We start from the raw sequence: 21578 nt of genomic DNA on the forward strand, positions 1-21578 counted from the left end.
AACCTCTATAAGGTCACTCCTTAACCTCCTCTGCTCCAGTCTCCCCTGATAACTTCAACCCTCCAGTCCAGTAACGTCCTTGTAAATCTTTTCTGCACCCTTTCCAACTTAATAATATCTTTCCTATAGCAGGCAGCCAAAACTGTATACAGTATTCTAATGTGGCCTCAGCAATGTTCTATACAGCTGCAACATAACATCCCAAGTCCAACATTCAATGCTCTGATCAATGACGGCAAGCATGCCAAATGCCTTCTTTACCACCTTACCTGTGAAGCTACTTTCAAGGAACTATGTACCTGAACCCCTATGTCTGCCTGTTCGACAACACACCCCAGGGCCCTACCATTAACTGTGTAAATCCTGTCCTGGTTTGTCTTCCCAAAATGCAATACCTCACATTTAGCTAAATTAGATCCCATTTGCCACTCCTCAGCCCCATTGGCCCAGTTGATAAGATCCCATTGTACTCTTCGATAACCATCTTCACTGTCCACTATACCACCAATTTTGGTGTCATCCACAAACTCACTAACCATGCTTCCTATAGTCTCATCTAAATCATTTGAACAATGATAATTAACCGTGGTTCCAGCATCAATCTCTGATAGCGAATTTTGAGAAGATTTGTAGCTCAGGTTGAGGTTCTGGATGTATGTTTGCTCGCTGAGCTGGAATGTTCATTTCCAGACGTTTCATCACCCTGCTAGTTATCATCTTTAGTGGGCCTCCGGGCGAAGCACTGTTGATGATTCCTGCTTTCTGTTTATATGTTTGGGTTTCTTTGGGATCGTGATGTCATTTCCTATGGTGATGTCATTTCCTGTTCTTTTTCTCAAGGGGAGGTAGATGGGATCTAACTCGATGTGTTTGTTGATAGAGTTCTGGTTGGAATGCCATGCCTCTAGGAATTCTCGTGTGTGTCTGTTTGGCTTGTCATAGAATGGATGTGTTGTCCCAGTCGAAGTGGTGTCCTTCCTCATCTGTATGTAAGGATACTAATGAGAGAGGGTCGTGTCATTTTGTGGCTAGTTGATGTTTGTGTATCCTGGTAGCTAGTTTTCTGCCTGTTTGTCTAATGCAGTGTTGTGTCAGTCCTTGCACGATATTTTGTAAATAACATTAGTTTTGCTTGTTGTCTGTATAGGGTCTTTCAAGTTCATTAGCTGCTGTTTTAGTGTGTTGGTGGGTTTGTGGGCTACCATGATGCCAAGAAGTCTGAGTAGTCTGGTAGTCATTTCCGAGACATCTTTGATGTAGGAGAGAGTGGCTAGGGTTTCTGGACATATTTTTTCTGTTTGGTTTGTGGCTGAGAAATCTGCAGACTGTGTTCATTGGGTACCAGTTCTTTTTGAATACACTGTATAGGTGATTTTCCTCTGCTCTGCATAGTTCCTCTATGCTGCAGTGTGTGGTGGCTTGCTGGAATAATGTTCTGATCTAGCTTCGTTTGTGGATGTTGGGGTGATTGCTTCTGTAGTTCAATATTTGGTCCATATGTGTTGTTTTTCTGTTTGAAGTTCCCCATTGGCTGTTCGCTCTACTATGACATCTAGGAATGACAGTTTGTTGTTGTTTACGTCCTCTTTAGTGAATTTTATGCCAGTACGAGTACTATTGATGGTCTTGAAGGTTTCCTCTAATTTGTTTAGTTTAGTGATGACAAAGGTGTCATCCACGTAGCCGACCAAAGTTTGCGTTGGGTGGTTAGCAGAGTTGTTTGTTCGAGTCTTGCATGGCTGTTTCTGCTAAGAACGCTGATATTGGAGATGCCATGGGTGTTCTGTTGGTTTGTCTGTAGGTTTTGTTGTTGAAGATGAAGTGTGTGGTAAGGCATAGGTCCACTAGCTTGACAATGCTGTCCTTGCTGATGAAGATAGTGGTGTTTGGTGTATGTGTCCTTGGGTCTTCTAATAGTGTAGGCAGTGTTTCCTTGGCCAGGTTAATGTTGATTGATGTAAACAGGTCTGTTACATCAAAGGTGGCCATTATTTCATTCTCTTCTATCTTAGTGTCTTTGATCGTCTTCAGGAATTCTTGGGTGGAGTGGATGGAGTGGTGTGAGTCTTCTACTAAGTGTTTTAGTCTTTGGTGTATCTCTTTGGCCAGTCTGTAAGTTGGTGTTCCAGGTAGTGAGACTATGGGTCTGAGGGGGGCTCCTGGTTTGTGAATTTTGGGTAATCCGTAGAAGTGTGGTGTGTTGGATCTGTCTGGTCTCATATTTTGGAAGTCGGTCTTATTTATTTCTCCAGATTTCTGAGGTTTTTTGAGTAGAGCTGTGATTCGGTTCTCTAGTTGTAGATCAGGTCTATCGCCACATGTTGGTAAGTGTTGGTATTTGTAAGTAGTGCGTTCGCTTTTTCAGTGTAGTCTCTTCGATTTAGAATGACTGTCAAATGTCCTTTGTCTGCAGGTAGATAACAATGTTTTTATCTTTTTTTAGTCTTTCCAGTGCTTTCCTTTCCTGTGTATTGAGTGTGTTTCCTTCCTTTTTTCTGCTTAATGTTGGTGCGACTACCTGTCTGATAGTTTGCTGGGTTTCTTCTGTGAGTTGGTTGTCTTTTAGTGTTGTTTCTAATGCTGCTAAGAAATCTTTCTTGTCCGTATCCGGCAGTTGTAATTTAAATCCTCTTACTAAGACGGCTTTTTCAGTGTCTATTAAGGGTCGGTCAGATAAGTTTTTTATCCATGCTTCTGTGTTGTCAGTGTTGTTACTTTGTGTAAGTTTGTCTAGTTTTTTTCTGCAGGTCTAGTTTTTTCATTTTCAGTGTTTGTCACTGTCTAATATAAATGGTTTGTTGTACTGTCTGTCCATTGATGGTCTGTTGCATTAATGAGTAAAGATTTTTGGTGCAAAATTTCCCAGTTATATTTACGGAGACTGTTGTGGGCATCATTACTCACTTCTCTAAGCATTCTGCAGCTGTTTTGCTCTGCTATTCTTTTGTTTAGTGGAGTGTTAGGGGGAGGTTTGTATTTAAGACATTTAGGTAGTACCTGTTTTCTTAGGCACTCATGCAGGAAGTACATTTGTTCGCAGGTGGCACTCTGTCGGATGGCATTCGTTTCCCATTTTCGGGCCATTCTTAGTATATTGCACCCATAGGTCTTAGCAGGTTTTGAGAAGATTTGTAGCTCAGGTTGAGTTCTGGATGTAGGTTTGCTCACTGAGCTGGAAGGTTCATTTCCAGACGTTCGTCACCTTACTCAGTAACATCTCCAGTGGGCCTCCAGGCGAAGCACTGCTGATAATTCCTGCTTCCTATCATGGTATCCCACAAACCCACCAACACACTAAAACAGCAGCTAATGAACTTGAAAGACCCTATACAGACAACAAGCAAAACTAATGTTATTTACAAAACAGTGCAAGGACTGTAACAAACACTACATTGGACAAACAGGCAGAAAACTAGCCACCAGGATACATGAACATCAACTAGCCACAAAACGATATGACTCTCTCTCATTAGTATCCTTACATACAGATGAGGAAGGACACCACTTCGTCTGGGACAACACATCCATTCTAGGACAAGCCAAACAGAGACACACACGAGAATTCCTAGAAGCATGGCATTCCAATCGGAACTCTTATCAACAAACACATCAAGTTAGACCCCAATACCACCCTCTGAGGAAAAGAACAGGAAATGACACCACCACAGGAAATGATGTCACCACATGAAATGACATCACCAACCCAAAGAAACCTAAACATATAAATACAAAGCAGGAATTATTAACAGTGCTTTGCCCGGAGGCCTACTGAAGATGTTACCTAGAAGGGTGATGAAACGTCTGGAAATGAACCTTCCAGCTCAGCGAGCGAACCTACTTCTAGAACCTCAACCTGATCACAGGTCTCCAGCACATCAAACAATCTTCCACCATCACTCCTAGTCTCCTACCTTCATGCCAATTTTGTATTCCATGTGTTCTAACCTTACTAATCACTCAACCATACAGAACCTTTCGAAGGTCTTGCTAAAGTTGATGTAAATGATGTCTACTGCTCTGCCTTCATCATTTTCTCAGTCACGTCTTCAAAAAAAATCAAATTTATGAAATAAAATTTCCAATGTGCAAACCATGCTGACCATCCCTATTCAGTCTTTGCCTGTCCAAATGCATGCATTCTTTTGTCTTAGAATCCTCTCCAACAACATACCCACCATTGACATCAGACTCACTGGTCTGTAGTTCTGTAGCTTTTCCTTGCAACCTTTCTTAAATAAAGGCACAATGTTAGCCACATTCCAGACTTCTGGAACCTCGCCTTGGCTGTACATGATACAAATATCTCTGCAAGGGCCCCCACAATTACTTCCCTAGCTTCCCACAATGTCCTGGGATCCACTTGATCAGGTCACTGGGGGTTATCAACTTTGTGTTTTAAGACTCCAGCACGTCCTCTTCCGTAATGTGGACTGATTTCAAGGCATCACTATTTATTTCTAAATGTTCTCTTGCTTCAATGTCGTTTTCCACGTAAATACTAACATGAAATATTTATTTAGTATCTCGCCCATCTCCTGTGGTTCTACACATAGACGGCCTTGTTGATCTTTAAGGGGCCCTACTCTCTCATTGTTCTTTTGCCCTTAATGTACTTGCAGAATCTCTATATGGATTTCTCTTAACCTTATCGACCAAAGCTATCTCATATCCCCCTTTTGTCCTCCTGATTTCCTTTTTACGTATGCCCCTGTTCTCCGCAAGGGATCCACTTGTCTTTGTCTGAGGTGCCTCCTCCTTTTTCTTGATCATAGTCTCAATATTTCCAGTCATCCAGTGTGCCCTATTCCTAACAGCCTTGCACCTCATTTTGACATACTAAACTCTCGTCATCTCACTTTTAAAAGCCTCCCACTTCCCAGTCGTCTCTTTATCTGCAACCAGCCTACCCCAATCAAATTTCAAAGTTCCTAATATGGTCAAAATTGGCAATGCTCAAGTTTAGAACTTTTAACTTTTATACAAGGCCAATTCTTTTCCATAACTATTTTAAAACTAATAGCATTATAGTCACTGGTCCCAAAGCGCTCCCGCACTAACACCTCAGTCACTTGCCTATTTCCCTAGAGAAGGTCGAGCTTTGCCTCTTCTCTCGTAGGTACATTTTGGTAAAGAAAATTTTCTTGAACACACTAAACAAATTCCTTCTCATTCAGGCACTGTGGTAGACCCAGTCTGTGTTTGGAAAGTTAAAATCCCCCGCAATTACAACCCTAAAGATATCTGAGATCTCCTGACATATTTGCTCCTCGATTTCCTTCTGACTATTGCGGGGCCTATAGTACAATCCCATCAAGGTGATTAATCCCTTCTTATTTCTCAGTTCCACCCAAATAGCTTCATTGGATGATCCCCCAGGAATATCTTCTCTCAGTACAACAGTAATGTTTACTCTGATCTAAATTGCCAATCTCCCTCCTCTCTTGCCTCCACTTCTATCCTTCCTATAGCATCTGTACCCAGGAACATTGAGCTGCTCGTCCTATCCCTCCATCAGCCATATTTCTGTAATAACTGTTGCTATCCCAGTCTCATGTTCCCAAACATGTCCTGAGATCATTTGCCTTCCTTGTCAGGCCTCTTGCATTGAAATGCATCGGTTTAGTTCTTCAGTCTTACCTCATTCTCTGCCATGCTCTTGCCTGCCTTGCCTATTCAATTGGCACACTTTAACTTCTGAATCATCCTCAATCTTCTCTCTTTTCTCGTGACTGCTTAGGATCCCTCCATCCTACCTTCATACTAGTTTAAAGCACTAGCAAATTTCCCTTGAGTTCAGGTGTCACCCATCTCTCTTGTAGAGATCATTTCTGACTCATAAGAGATCCCAAAGTTCCAAAAATCTGAATCCCTGCCCCCTACACCACCTTCTCAGCCACTCGTTAATCTTCCCTATCCTCCAAGCATGTGGCACTGGATGTAATCATGAGATTGCTTTTTAATCTCCTGCATACCCTCCTATATTCATTCTGCAGAAGCTCATCAGTTTCTCTGCCTCTGTCATTGGTACCAATGTGTACTACAATGGCCTCTGGCTGCTCATACTCCCCTTTGAGAATTTGCAGCAACTGCTCCGAGAAATTCATGAGAAGCAAGTAAAAAATCATCAGCCATGTAGTCAGATTGCGACTCTGTTTCTGTTTTCATTTTTGTTACCACAGTGCTCTGCATTTCTAGCCCATAAATCTGGTCCTGGTTCCTTCAGAAATGGAAAGTGTACTTGAGTTTGAATAGTTCCTTTGTAGTTCAGGAAGTTGCAGGAAGTCAAACCATGCCCCCTTGTGTTGGCCCGTTGAGCGTCATGTGAAAAACTTCATGTATCGTCCTCTTCACCAAGATTCAATTATGTACTTACAAGTGATTGTTTGCTCCTAAACAGTTCTGAACATGTAATTTATTCATTGAAGTAGATGTGGATGGATATTGCATGAAGTTTAAAATGATAAAGAGCAAGTAAAGAGAAATGGTTTCCACTGGTCTAAGTGTTGATACCTGGAGGGCACCAATTTACAGAATTGGCAAAAGAGCCAGCGGTGAGACAATGATTTTATAAATGTGATGAATGTTCAGGATTTGGAATGCACTGGTGGATACAGACTCATTGATACCCGGAGGGCACCAATTTACAGAATTGGCAAAAGAGCCAGCGGTGAGACAATGATTTATAAATGTGATGAATGTTCAGGATTTGGAATGCACTGGTGGATACAGACTCACACTCAAATTCAAAAATTAATTAGATACATACTTGAAGAAGAAAAATTTCTGGAGGCATATAAAAGGTGAAGGGATTCCTGTACCAAAGAGCACATTCTCAAAGGGCTGAGTGACTAGATTAGATTAGATTAGATTAGATTAGATTTCAGTGTGGAAACAGACCCTTCGGCCCAACAAGTCCACACCGACCCGCCGAAGTGAAACCCACCCATACCTCTACATTTACCCCTTACCTAACACTACGGACAATTTAGTATGGCCAATTCACCTGACCCTGCACATCTTTGGACTGTGGGAGGAAACCGGAGCACCCGGAGGAAACCCACGCAGACACGGGGAGAACGTGCAAACTCCACACAGTCAGTCGCCTGAGGCGGGAATTGAACCCGGGTCTCTGGCGCTGTGAGGCAGCAGTGCTAACCACTGTGCCACCGTGCCGCCCACACCGTGCCGACTACTTCTTGTTCTGTTCCAATATATGATTTTATAAATTATATCTAACACATTTACTGTAATTAGTGGTTAGTGTTCTGAATATCTAGTAGTTAATTCAGATTTTTTAGAATATAATTGGTTATTAATATCTAAGGTGTAGAAAATAGGACATCTGGCTGAGAAACAGGTACTGAACTAAGACAAATTCAAACAAGCTTTTAAGTTATTATAGGGAGAGAGGTTCATGTTGACTTGAGGTTAATTGCTAGAAAATTAAGATGATAAATAGAGGATGGGCATATTTAACTAGAGAACTAGAAACAATACAAACTAGAAATTATTAATATAGTTTTTAAGAATTAACTAAAGCTTTGCACATACCTAAAAAGGAGGAGGGGGCAGGTTTAAAGGAGATGTAAGAGGCAAGGTTTTTACACAGAGGGTGTTAAGTGCCTGGAATGCACTATCAGAGGAGGAGGTGGAGGTGGATACAATAGCAATTTTGAAGAAGCATCTTGACAGATATATGAATAGGCAGGGAATAGAGGGATATGGATCACTTGGGATCAAAAGGCTTTTGGTTCAGAAATGGATCGTGTGTGGGCGCAGTCATGGTGGGCTGGAGGGCTTGTTCCTATACTGTGCCGTTCTTTGTTCTTTGGAGTTCAAAGATAATTAAATGGCATTATTATCTGGGAACAGTATGTGTGTCCCATTGCTACGAAGGTCAATGGAGCTTAGAGAGATGACTTTTTGAAAAGTTTTTTTTTGAGGTTCTTTATTGTGAGTTATCTCTCTGAATTCAATGAGGATGTAACCAGCAGGTATGACTAGGTTTGGGAAAGCACCTAAGAGGCTGAATGTGATTTGAATTTCATGTGGCTACTATCTCCTTGGAAGTTGAGAGATAAAGCTGGACCTACATCTGAAGCAGCACAAATCTCGATCTGTTGTCCATTATGAAGTCTGTGGTTGGGAATGGTATTCAGTCTAAGACACATTTGTTCAAGGAAAAACGACAGGAATATTTGTTTACCTGGAAGCCCATGGAGGAAATAAACATCATTTCTCAATAAGAAGCATTTAACCTTTTTGTAGCTGAAGACATAATTAGTTTGTTTACCATTTGAAACCAGAACAGTGGGCTATTGAAAACTAAGTGTGTTTACTGAGGTTTTGAACCTATGTGTAGAAATTGTAGAGAGCTGTAGCTGTGGGATCCAATGTTTGGAAAAGAACTTGGATAGTTGCTTAGCTTAAAGCTATAGGAAAGACCCCCATTAAAACTTACCTTGGCGAATGGCTGGAACATTGTAGAGAAATGTGAGTGAATTTCAGAGTGATTTACTTAATTATGAGTTGCTCCCAGGAAAAGTGAATGAAGTTTACAGATTTCATGAGATAAGGCAATGTGTGTCTTTGTGTGTTAGTAAATAGAAAGTTTATAGCATAAACCTTTATGATCAAGGTGTTATGATAATAATGCTTTGTTTGTATAATGCTTGTTGTTATACAATAAAATTTATTTCTTTAAAGAACATGAAATCCTGTGCCATAATTCTGCCAGTTAATTGTTAGGTCTTCGATTTCTCCTTTAATTTAAATATTTCCCAATCAGATTATAATGTTGTTTAACTTTTTGTATCTGCTTTCTTTCATTGTAGCACTTACAATAAGATGTGGGTTGATACCCATGAGGACCTGGAATATCTTCTGAAGCAGGAAATCAATGCCCAGGTTGCTAAACCACAGACAGACCGTGTGATAATCTTTCAGATGCTGGTAACATTCTATGTTAAGTACGTGCAGATTTTCCGTAGTATGGAAGTTCTGTATGACCAGATTGTGCATCCTCAGAAGCGAAGAGTTATTCATCATGTGCTGGATGGGGTTATGGGCAGAATCCTGGAGCTAAAGAATGAAATGGTGAAGCTGGAGTTCTCAGAGTACCACTATTGTGATGATGTCCTGCAAGACCTCAAGCTAACCCCAGTAAGTGTGGTTCCATCATGGATTAGCGATATAAAGAAATGCAATGGATCTGATGTTGGCTTGAGAGTTAAAGAGCGTTCAATTGGATAGTCGCTGAAATTGAGCTAAGAGTTTACCAAGGGAGATGACTAAATTGAAATGGTGTTGGACGGGGAGGTACTGCATGCCAACGCAAAGTGCCCACCTCTGTGTAAAAGCTACATTGGTGCTGGTGGACACCTAATGCTCTCTCTCCAAGGACACCTGAGCATGGACATAGCCACAAAGAAAGGCAGGCCATTGGGAATTACAGCATTCTCTCTCCACAGCTTGATGCCTGGACATGTTGATTGTTGCCTTAGCTAGGCCCTGGGCCATGAAGTCCCCCGACCTTTCCCCCTACCCAACCACCCATCACTACATCGGGTGGTCAAAAATCGACAAGAATTCAACTCTCTTGTTCTTTATTTCAGACACCCATCACTCATCAAACAAAACAAATTGCTATGAGCACTGTCCACCATGTGCAGTGAAACGATCAAAAATTCAAGAGAACAGGTCGGGATTTCTGGGTGTACAAGGCAGAAGATTAAACCAAAACAGTATTAGATTTCAGCTCTTCTCATACATTTGAAAAATCCACCACGAGCCACCCAATTAACTGCCTAAACAAATAAAAAGTTCAAGTGCTGGTGACCAGGCTAGTGTAATCAAAATGCAAATCAAAAAGGTGGGGAAACAAGAGAGGAACAAATTCAAAGTAGAATCAGAGGGGGACTTAAAGAATTCAGCTCTTCAGCGCAATCAACTCTGGAGATGTACTGAAATAAAAATATATTGCTGGAGAAATTCAGCAGGTATGGCAGCATCTGTACTGAGAAAGAGTTACAAGACTTGAAACTCTGCTTTTCTCTTCACAGATGGTGCCAACCTGCTGAGTTTCTCCAGAACTTTCTATTTTTATTTCAGATTTCCAGAGTCCACAGTTCTTTGTTTCTGTGATTCTATTACATTTGATTGGTTGACCCTGAAAGGGATCTGCGTTTTTAACACGAATGGCACATGCCCTTATCTTACACCTTGCATCCACTGCTAGTAATCGGATAATATTACTAATATTACTCACAGCGCTAGAGACCCGGGTTCAATTCCCGCCTCAGGCGACTGACTGTGTGGAGTTTGCACGTTCTCCCCGTGTCTGCGTGGGTTTCCTCCGGGTGCCCCGGTTTCCTGCCACAGTCCAAAGATGTGCAAGTCAGGTGAATTGGCCATGCTAAATTGCCCGTAGTGTTAGGTAAGGGGTAAATGTAGGGGTATGGGTGGGTTGCGCTTCGACGGGGCGGTGTGGACTAGTTGGGCCGAAGGGCCTGTTTCCACACTGTAAGTAATCTAATCTAATCTAATCTAATCTAATCTAATCTAATCTAATATCACTCAAGTGTATTGCAACTACGATCAGCAGAAGCCAAATAGGCAGATGGTAGCATAGTGGTATGTCATTAGATATTAATCCAAAGATCCAGGCATCTCATCATGCTACCTGGTGGAATTTCAAAAAATGATAAATCTGAAATTGAAAGCTCATCTAATTAAAGTGAGCAGATTTTACATAGTTGTCAAGCATTGGCTGAATGGGTATGGTCTGATCGCTCATCATAATCCCCACATCCATTCCCAGGTGCTATTTAATTTAAAACCCTAATAATTTGCACAAAGGTTGTAAGTTTGCTTGCTGAGCTGGAAGGTTCATTTTCAGACATTTCATGACCATACTAAGTAACATTACCAGTGAGCCTCTGATGAAGTGCTGGTGTTATGGCCCACTTTCTATATATGTATTTAGGTTTCCTTGGGTTGGTGATATCATTTCCTGTGGTGATATCATTTTCTGTTTTGGTGATGTCATTTCCTGCTCCTTCTCTCAGAGGTTGGTAGATGTTGATAGAGTTCTGGTTGGAATACTGTGCTTCAAGGAATTCTCATGTGTGTCTCTGTTTGGCTTGTCGTAGGATGGATGTGTTTTCCCAGTCAAAGTGGTGTCCTTCCTCATCTGTATATAAGGATACTAGTGATAGTGGGTCATGTCATTCTGTGGCTATTTGATGCTAATGTATCCTGGTGGTTTGTTTTCTGCTTGTTTGTCCAATGATGCCCACAAACCCACTAACACACAAAAAAGCAGCTAATGAATTTAAAAGACCCTATACAGACAACAAGCAAAATGAATGTCACTTACAAAATACAATGCATGAACTGTAACAAACACTACATTGGACAAACAGGCAGAAAACTAGCCACCAGGATACATGAACATCAACTAGCCACAAAGAAATGTGATCCAGTATCACTAGAATCTTTACATACAGATAAGGAAGGACATCTACTTTGACTGGGACAACACATCCATCCTAGGACAAGCCAAACAGAGACGTGCACGAGAATTCTTAGAAGCATGGCGTTCCAACCAGAACTCTATCAACAAACCCATCCATTTGGATCCCATCTACCACCCTCTGAGGAAAAGAACAGGAAATTACATCACCAATGCAAGGAAATCTAAACACATGAATAGAAAGTGGACCATAACACCAGTGCTTAACCGGAGGATCACTGAAAATGAATCTTCCAGCTCAGTGAGCAAACTTACATTCAAAACCTCAACCTGAACTATATATCTTCTTCAAACTCACTAATTTGCCCAATATTCAAAAGACTACAATAAATCATACTGTGTTCCTGATGAAGGGCTTTTGCCCGAAACATCGATTTTCCTGCTCCTCGGATGCTGCCTGAACTGCTGTGCTCTTCCAGCACCACTACATAGAACATAGAAGAATACAGCGCAGTACAGGCCCTTGGGCCCTCGATGTTGCGCCGATCCAAGCCCACCTAAAACTACACTAACCCACTATCCTCCATATACCTATCCAATGCCCTCTTAAATGCCCATAAAGAGGGAGAGTCCACCACTGTTACTGGCAGGGCATTCCATGAACTAACGACTCGCTGAGTGAAGAACCTACCCCTAACATCAGTCCTATATCTACCCCCCCTTAATTTAAAGCTATGCCCCCTTGTAATACCCGACTCAATACGCGGGAAAAGGTTCATACTGTCGACCCTATCTAACCCCCTAATCATCTTGTACACCTCAATCAAGTCACCCCTAAACCTTCTTTTCTCTAGTGAAAACAGCCCCAAGTGCCTCACTAATCCAGAATAAAATAAATCATAGTACTAGTTGCATTAGTTTGCAATTGATTTCAGTTACTATTGCCATTAAGACATAGCTCTGGGGAAAGCGATATCATTAACATCATTCTGACAGTTGCATTGAATTATGTCACCTCACATATTAATTTTTAATGATTTCTGATGACTACTTAAGCTTCAAATTACATCAAAGAGATATAAAAAGATGTCCTGAGCAATGAATACATTTTCTGAATTTGTTGATTCAAACCATTTTTTTTTACTTTTCTCAAATTCAATTTCACAGGAAGATCTTGAGATCCCCATCCCTGGATACTTTGTCAAAGATAAACTGAAAGTCTTGAAGATCAGGCAAAACATTCTCGAGCAGATATTATCTGAAACCTCACTTCCAGTGGAACAAGTTAGTAGTACATAAACAAATATATACATCATTACTTTTGATATTGAAAGTGTTTTTGTGTTTAATTTCTTTACATCTTGAGAATGTAAATTAAACTTTTTTTTACAGTGTTAAAGGTGATAGCCTCCTGTCTATTATGTCCAAGTAATATGTCCATAAAGATATAAATTGGATACATAAAAAACAGAATGTAAAATACCAATTTACCTTGACACAAAATGGACCCCAGTAGGTCAGGTGACCTTTTGTGTTTCTGAGGCATTCTATACAGACCCATGCCTAGTCAAGTCTCTGGGAAAGCACTTACCACACAGTCAACCTTCCCAGATGTTGATCACCACTTGTCTCCATTTCGATTTGACCCAGAATCACAATAACTGATTGACTTGCAGGACATATGGAGATAGGAAGTATAAATAAAGATACCTGGGGGCTATTCATAACTGAAACGCTGATAAAGTTATCAAATATTTCCATTGCAAGACAGTTGTTCAGCCTACCAAACGATTCTTGTGGACAATGGGAACACCAATAGTATGGTCGTATGATAAAACTCAACTGCACAAAGCAGCTTCTTAATTCTGATCTTTAGAAGGTGAGGGTCAGTCAGGATGGGAGGCAAAGATACCCAAATGGGAGGAGATTCTCAAACTAAGAGAGAGTGCTGTCGAGAAATTTGCCACTGGTGAAATGTGGGGCTATTCTTTCATCTTCAGGTTATGACTTCACCACAAGGGCTTAAACGTAATTTTAAACTGGAAAACCCAGAAACCTGCTGTTGCATGGTGTAAGCCAGCAACGTCCAATCTCTATTGTCTTTAGTGAACCAAGAGAGATTATTCTGGTCTGAAATGTTTCCACTTACTGTCGACAACTATTAATAAAAGTGACTTGCACGGTACAACTTCTGTCATCATTTTTTCTTGTCTGTGTGACTTGTGTGAATGAGTGTTGTTGTGCTTTTATTTCAGGTACTAAGCCTTTTTTTAAACTGAAACCTATCAGAAAGTCTGACCTGTTTCTGATCTTTAAATTCTCAGCACTCAAAGTGTTAAAACATTTCTGCTTTTAAAAGCTAATTGTTGTAGTTAGTCCTAAGTGGTGGAAAAGGAGGGAACCATTCTGCCATTTCCTTTCTGTCTGTTGCTCATTTTGTTCGACAATGGGTTAAGCATCATCTGATGTAACATTGGCTGCAGAGGAATGTGTATGGTTGACTCTGTTTTCTTGTACCCTCTTCTTCACTAGGTAGATTTTTGTTTCTGCTTGCCTTTTTCAATACTCTACAATGGCATCAGCCTCAAGAGATCAAGGCTGTCAATGACTGTCTCCGAGATGTCAGTGTCATTCTTTGACATTTTTTTTGCAGGATCCTAGTAGTGAAGGTATGACTGTTCAGATGGATTACCGTATAATGGCTGTCATCCATTTTCTGAACACAGGAAAGGCAGGGTATATGTTATTGGCTTAGCATTTAGTGTAGGCTAATGGTATTAATATGCTCCATGACCACTTGAGTTATTAACCTTGTTCTGTTGAGAGCTGCCAAGGATATATCTAAGACAGTGAAGGTGGAAAGTGCTCAAACTTTTCTTGCAGTGTCTGATGTCCAGGTCACATCACTATTACAGGACTGTACTGAGGAGTTGGTTTTGGTAGACGTATCTTCTGGTGTTCTCTATTAGGTTGTTAATGTTTCATGCTCTCTTATTCAGCTTGGACATAACTACTGCTTTTGCAATGCTTGTATGTGATTTCAGCATCGAGTGACAGGGAGGAGTGTAAAGGCAGCAGGGGAATGGTTAAGAGGGAAATTAGAATAGCAAAAAGGGGACCTGACATAGCTTAGAAGTTAAGGAGAATCCAAAGAGATTCTATAAGTATGTTAAGAACAAAGGAGTAACCAGCGAGAGAATAGGACTATTTAATGATCAACAAGTCCGTATATGTGTGGAACCGGAGGAGACAGGTGAGATACTAAATGAATATTTTGCATCAGTATTTACTATGAAGAAGGAAATGGAAGCTAGGAAACATGGGGAGGCAAATATTGATCACCTGAAAGAATCCATATTACAAGAGAGGAAACGCTGAGGTCTTAAAATGCACAAAGGTAGGTAAATCCCTGCATCTGACCAGGTGTATCCCAGAATTTTGTAGGAAGATAAGGAAGAGGTTGCTGGGTCCCTTGCTGAGATATTTGTATCATCGACAGCCACAGGTGAGATGCTGGAAAACTGGAGGGTGGACAATGTGGTGCCATTATTTCAGAAAGGTGGTAAGGAAAAGCCAGAGCAGTATAGACTAGTGAGCCTAATGTCAATGGTGAATAAGTTGGTGGAGGGGATTATGAAGGATAGGATTTACATGCATTTGGAAAGGCAAAGATTTTGAGAGTGGGGAATCATGTCTCACTAACTTGATTGCATTTTTTGAAGGAGGTGACAAAGAAGCTTGAGGAAGGAAGGGCAGAAAGACATTTGAGAAGGTTCTGCAGGTAGACTGCTTAGCAAGACTAGATTACTTGAATCTGAGAAACTAGCCAATAGGATGCAAAACTGACTTGAAGTTAAGAGACAAAAGCTGGTAATGGAGGGTTGTTTTTCAGACTAGAGGCCTGTGATCAGCGGTGTGCTGCAAGGTATTGAACTGGGTCCACTATTTTTTGTCATTTATGTAAATGATTTGGATGTGAATGCAAGTGGTATGGTTAATAAGTTTTCAGATGGCGCCAAAATTGGTGATGTAGTGGACCGTGGAGGTTATCTCAGAGTACAATGGGATCTTAATCAGATGTGCCAATGGGCTGTGGAATGGCAAATGGAGTTTAATTTAGATAAATGTGAGGTATTGCATTTTGATGTGCTAAATTAGGTAGCAGTTATACAGTTAAGGGTTGGGCCCTGAGTAGTGTGGCTGAACAGAGAGACCTAGGATTGTTGGTATAGAGTTCCTTGAAAGTGGAATCACTGGTAGACATAGTGGTGAAGAAGGGTTTGGCAAGCTTGCTTTAATTAGTCAGTGCTTTGAGTGGAGGAGTTGGGGCCTTATATTGCAGCTGTGCAGGACATTGGTTCGGCAACCTTTAGAATACATGTTCAATTCTGGTCTCCCTGCTGTGGGGAGGATTTTGTGAAACTTGAAAGGGTTCAGAAACAATTTACAAGGATGTTGCCAGGGTTAGAGGGTTTGAGTTATAGGGAGTGCTGAATAGGCTGGTGTTTTTGTCCCTGGAGTGTCAGAGGCTGAGGGCTGACCTTACAGAGGTTTATAAAATCATGAAGGGCATAGATAGGGTGAATAGCTCAGATCTTTTTCCCAAGGTGGGAAAGTTGAAAACCAGAGGGCAGAGATTTAAGGTGAGTGGGAAAAGATTTAAAAGGGACCTGAGGGGCAGTTTTTTCACGCAGGGGGTGGCGTATGTATGGAGCAAGCTGCCAGAGAAAGTACATGAATACAAAGGGTTTAGAGGGTTTTGGACCAAATGCTGGCAAATGGGATTAGATCAGTTTAGGATATCTGGTTGCTGTGACGATTCGGGCTGAAGGTGCTGTTTCCATCATGCATAACTCTATGACTCCATGACCGCCGGTGAACATAGAGTCCAGATATATGAAGCCACCAGCACCATAAAGTCAGTTCTGGAAGATGCCACCACAGCAACATCCTGCACTTTAATGTTTATCTTCCTGATATTGATACCAGTAAAAAAAATTATTGAATCTGTTTTTAGTTGATCACAACCTATTTTCACAAAACAGAACTGAAGAAAGGTATATGCCTGGGAAACAGCATTGTGGATTAGTTTCCCTCGTTTTTCTTTTGCGTCTGCTGTTACTTTGGAGAGATTCAGAAACACCTCTCTCTGAAAAGTATTGCCTTGCAGAAACATAAATTTCAACACGATTGATATACATTCCCATACATTTGTGGCCAAAAGAGATTTTTTTAAAACATTGAGATCAACTTTCCAGGTGTGGGAGAGTCCACTCTGACAGCTACATTTCCCAGCCACTTTATCATTATGTATCCCACCTTTAACCTTTTTCAGTACAAATCCACCAAATGACAAGACTGGTTTTTCTTTGTCTGGTATCACGTAATAAACTTGAAACTCTTTCCTCTGTCCTGTTGTCTTTGATTTCTTTTTATTTTAGTTTCAAGTTTTTTGGCATCCACCAACAGCTCTCAATGAATGGGGGTGTCTGACTCAGATTCTTTTTAAAGATTTTTCTGTGGTTTTCATTTTATTGTTCAATGTTTTCAAGTTATGGCCTATACTTGCAAATTAATGTCTGCCTAATGCATGTACTGCAAGATCTCCCAATTGCTGCATTGAATACCCATACTCTGGGATGTGAACTTGTTCTGACACAATTGTTATTTCTGGACCCACTTGGAATGTTCTTTCATGCTCTCCACTTTTTGTTCATTCTGTCAGAAGCACTCATGGTGTTTGACAAGGTGCAATCCTTCCAGATAGGCTAAAGTTTTCACCAGGTAGCACATGATACTGGCCTCCTCCAAGAAAACTCCCACTGCTGATGGGAGTAGCCTTTAGATAGCCTGAACTAATTCATGGCTGAGCAGGTCTTGCATTTGAATGGTTTTGTTGAAGGGGACTTAGTGAGTTGCTGTAATGTATCTTGTAGATGATATAATTGCTGTCACTGTGCATCAGGTGGAAGGATTGCATGTTTAAATTGGTGGATAGGGTGCCGATCAAGGGGGCTGCTTTTTCCATGTATTTAGTCAAATTTATTGAGCGTTGGTGGAGTGCATTCACCCAGGCAAGTAGAGAATTCTGTCACATTCCTGACTTGTGCCTTGTAATCGGTGTATAGACTTTGAGGAGGCAGGAGATGAGTTACTTACCACAGAATTTCCAGCTTCTGATTTGCTGTTGTAGCATCAGTATTTATATGCTAGTCCAGTTGAGTTTTCTGGTCAATCAATTCTGTGAAGTTATGCCACTAAATGTCAAGGAGAGATGGTTAAATTCTCTCTTGTTGTGGATGGTAATTGCCTGCTAGTTGTTTAGCATGAATGTTATGAGTCACTTATCCATCCTAGCCTGAATGTGGTCCAGGTCTTTCTGGATATGGAAACAGACTACTTTGGTGGCTGAGGAGTTGCAAATGGTATGAACATTATACAACCATAAGTGAACTTCTGATTTTATGATGGAAGGGAGATCCCATTGATAAGGTAGATGAAGGTGCTTGGGTCTAAGCCACTAACTGGGGCATTGGGTAGTACAGTTGACTTGAGGACTTTCCATGTGGTGCAGTGGTGATATACCTCCCTCTGAGCCAGGAGGCCTGAGTTCCTGTCCCACCTCCACTAGAGATGTATATAACATCTCTGATCCGGTTGATTAGGAAAGAAAATATACCATGAGGAACTGCTGGGACTGAGAGAGCCTCAGCAACCACAACCATCTTCCTCTACACTAGGTATGACTCAAAGCAGTGGATAACTTCTGCCAGTTTCAGTTGATTTTAATTTTGCTCAGGCTGTTTGAGTAGACTCAGTGTAATGCTGCCTTAATATCAAAAGGCAGTTGTTCTCATCTCACTCTGGAGTTTCATGTTTTCCATGCATGTTTGGATCAAGGCTGTAATATGGAAGGGAGCTAAGTAGCCCAGTTAGAACCCAAACCAAGCATTAGTGAGCATGCTATTGTTTTGTAAGTGCCACATGATAAAAATATTGACAACACCTTTTTTTCACTTTACTGACGACTGAGACCACACCTGGAGTACTGTGTGCAGGTTTGGTCTCCAAATTTGAGGAAGGACATTCTGGCTGTTGAGGGAGTGCAGCATAAGTTCATGAGGTCAATTCCTGGAATGGCGGGACTATCAAATGTTGAAAGATTGGGCTGACTGGGCTTGTACACACCTGAGTTTATAAGGATGAGAGGGGATCTGATTGAGACATATAAAATTGTTAACGGATTGGGTACTGTGGAGGCAGGAATCATGTTTCCGCTGATGGGTGAGCCCAGAACCAGAGGACACAGTTTAAAAATAAGGGGTAAGCCATTTAGAACAGAGTTGAGAAGAAACTTCTTCACCCAGAGAGTAGTGGCTATATGGAATGCTGTGCCCCAGAAGGCAGTGGAGACCAGGTCTCTGGATACTTTCAAGAAAGAAATGGATAGAGCTCTTCAAGATAGTGGAATCAAGGGTTATGGGGATAAGGCAGGAACAGGATACTGATTATAGCTGATCAGCTATGACCATAATGAATGGTGGTGCTGGCTCGAAGGGCCGAATAGCCCACTCCTGCACTTATTGTCTATTGAGAGTTGACTGCTGAGTGGTAGGAGAAAGTGAGGTCTGCAGATGCTGGAGATCAGAGTCGAGAGTGTGTTGCTAGAAACGCACGGCAGGTCAGGCAGCATCCATGGAGCAGGAGCTGAGTGGCACTTGGCCAGATTAGATTTAGATCAGTCAGCCCAGTTGGCTGGATAGCTGGTTTGCAGTGCAGAGTGATGGTAACCTTATGGGTCAATTCTCGCACTGGCTGAGGCTACCATGAAGTTCTTTACCTTCTGAACTCCACACCTCACCTGGTTAAACTCATCACCACTTCTCTCTCTCTCTGTCTCTCTCTGATGAGAGACACCCCAATAATCCTCTGGGACCATGGCAATTTTACCTTTTAAACAGAATTTACTGAAAATGTTTTCTGTCCATTTCAAACCTGGATGTATCTAGTGATATTACGTCAAATTTAATCTGTTATTAATTTTTTATCTTTGAATATCTGAGAACAGAATTATAAGTTTGTTTTGATATCTGATGAAATAATTTATTCTTTTACCAAGTTGAAACTGCCTTCTCTCAGTGTAACCTATTCCTTACACATTTTAGAAAAGAGTTGTCAAAGTATTGACGCTGGAAGAAGCCATTCAAGTTATTCAAATTTCTGAGCGTGCTCGACAGGGACGGCTACGGGCCAAGTTTATGCTGGAAATCCGAATGCAAGAGGAAAAGGATAGATTATCTAAATATCGAGCAGCAATCACACTGGCTCCTGAAATAGCAGCTACTCGGATCCAAAAGGTTTTTAATATCATATAATCTTGATTTAAGAGAAGAACATAAGCATAAGGATTAAGAATGAGAAAATGATGATTAATAGGCAACTTGTCAAATATAATTGGCATTACAATAATATTATTGGGATGAAGGCTATCTCAGGTCCAAAATAATTTATAATATTTAGTTTTGGTATCCTGGAAAGTTGGTAAAAATCCCAATTTCTTCAATTTATGATCACCACACAAAGAAAAAATCACTATATGTCAGCAATAAAACTTTGTTCAATTTCTGTGTCATGACTTTAGGTTAAACAAATCCATCATACACATTATGGTGAGGTAAAAGTTTTGTTTTTAGCAAATTATTTTCATTTGTCTCTTTGGACTGAAGAATGTTACTAATGTAAAATAATAAACTGCAACTTAATTATTGACTTTTATTTAGCATATGCATTTATCATTTATGTTTGTACTTAAAACTTGAAAAGGCCGCACTCGGTCAAATTCATAGTTACGTTTCTATTTCTATCATGTAAGAAAACCACCTGAAAATCATTCCTTTCTACACAGAAGCTGTTCGCAGTAACTTTATTTGATTTTGTAGGTGTGGCGTGGATATACTGGGAGGAAAATAGCAAAGAAAGAACGTGCAGAAGAAATGATATTTATTGAAATGGTGAGTCCTAGTGATGCAATTAACAAGTAAGCATTGTCAAGCTGATATTGAGGTGAATTGCCAGTCAGTTGATTAATTAACCTGAAATGAGGTCTTGGGAAAAGATTAGGTTGCAATTCTCCAAAATAGCATGATGCTTTTGAACTCTGAGCTACAATAAAACACAGTCTGAAACCATCCAACAACTCTCTCTCTTCATCTGCTGGGATAAATGTGTAAGGTTAACTGTAGGTGGAATGATCTATAAATTCCAGTGGTATTTGAAATCCGTGCCATTCTGAGAGAGGGAGTCAAATGCTGGATATGGGCAGAAGATAACTAAGATTACTTTCTTTATGCTTCTAATATTTGCAGACCCTAAATCTAATGTCAACTGCTTCCACAAAATTTTCACCAGAATTCCCCGCGGAGCTTTACTTGCATTACCAATAGAAATTCTGCTAACAATTCTCCTCATGTGAATAAACAAGAAGTGAAACGTAACAATGATCTTGTAAATAGATTAAGTAAATTAACCAAGTAACTAAATTAAGGGCTAAATCTAACCAAAATTTTAATTGGTAATTTATTATCTTGTTTAATCCCCACTTGAACCTTCTAAAGCTGAAATAATTAAGAAGCAGAATTAACAAAGGCTATAAAAACATTTCCAACAGCTACTACATATTATGCATTCCATAAGGAATGACTTACTTGCAGTATTCTGGCTTTCCATGGATCTATATAAGAGAAAGTGAAAGCTTTTTTTTTGAAAACCTTGTCAAGCCATTCATACATTTCAACAGCCTCTGAATTTTTGCCTTCCTTACAATTAGTTTGGCTTACGGCAAGGGGTAAAGGGGAAACCTGTCAGTGATTTCAGGGTTTCCTGCATTCTGCTGGGCCCCCATCTCCAGGTTCCAGCAGGTCAGATGCCACACAAATAATTAGATGATAACCCTGGGTTTATTACCTGTCTCTGGAGTCATGCAAATCTTAATTTAGTTCCCATTTTTTGCTCAGTAAAAATTAAACCAGTCTGAAACATTGAAAATTTCATAATATTGTTAGTCAATTATCTTTTTGTTAGTACCAGTTTAAAATTCATATTGAGA

At 40.6% G+C, this 21578-nt stretch overlaps 1 protein-coding gene across 6 annotated transcripts in view; it reads left to right on the forward strand.

Annotated features, from left to right (window-relative positions):
• iqca1 (IQ motif containing with AAA domain 1) overlaps window positions 1-21578 on the forward strand; it is a 164276-nt gene that overhangs the window by 13445 nt on the left and 129253 nt on the right. For 5 of the 6 annotated variants that reach the window (XR_006312075.1, XM_043693071.1, XM_043693074.1 and 2 more), the window contains exons 2-5: window positions 8835-9162; window positions 12641-12757; window positions 19639-19830; window positions 20413-20484. Coding sequence is in view for 5 of the 6 variants with exons in the window: in XM_043693071.1 (XP_043549006.1) it covers window positions 8835-9162; window positions 12641-12757; window positions 19639-19830; window positions 20413-20484 (709 nt within the window). In the remaining variant the exon portion in view is untranslated. The remainder of the gene's footprint in view (window positions 1-8834; window positions 9163-12640; window positions 12758-19638; window positions 19831-20412; window positions 20485-21578) is intronic. The other variant, XM_043693072.1, reaches the window with a different exon arrangement.

The sequence above is a fragment of the Chiloscyllium plagiosum genome, chromosome 7, assembly GCF_004010195.1.
Source record: "Chiloscyllium plagiosum isolate BGI_BamShark_2017 chromosome 7, ASM401019v2, whole genome shotgun sequence".
Taxonomy (NCBI): Eukaryota; Metazoa; Chordata; class Chondrichthyes; order Orectolobiformes; family Hemiscylliidae; genus Chiloscyllium; species Chiloscyllium plagiosum.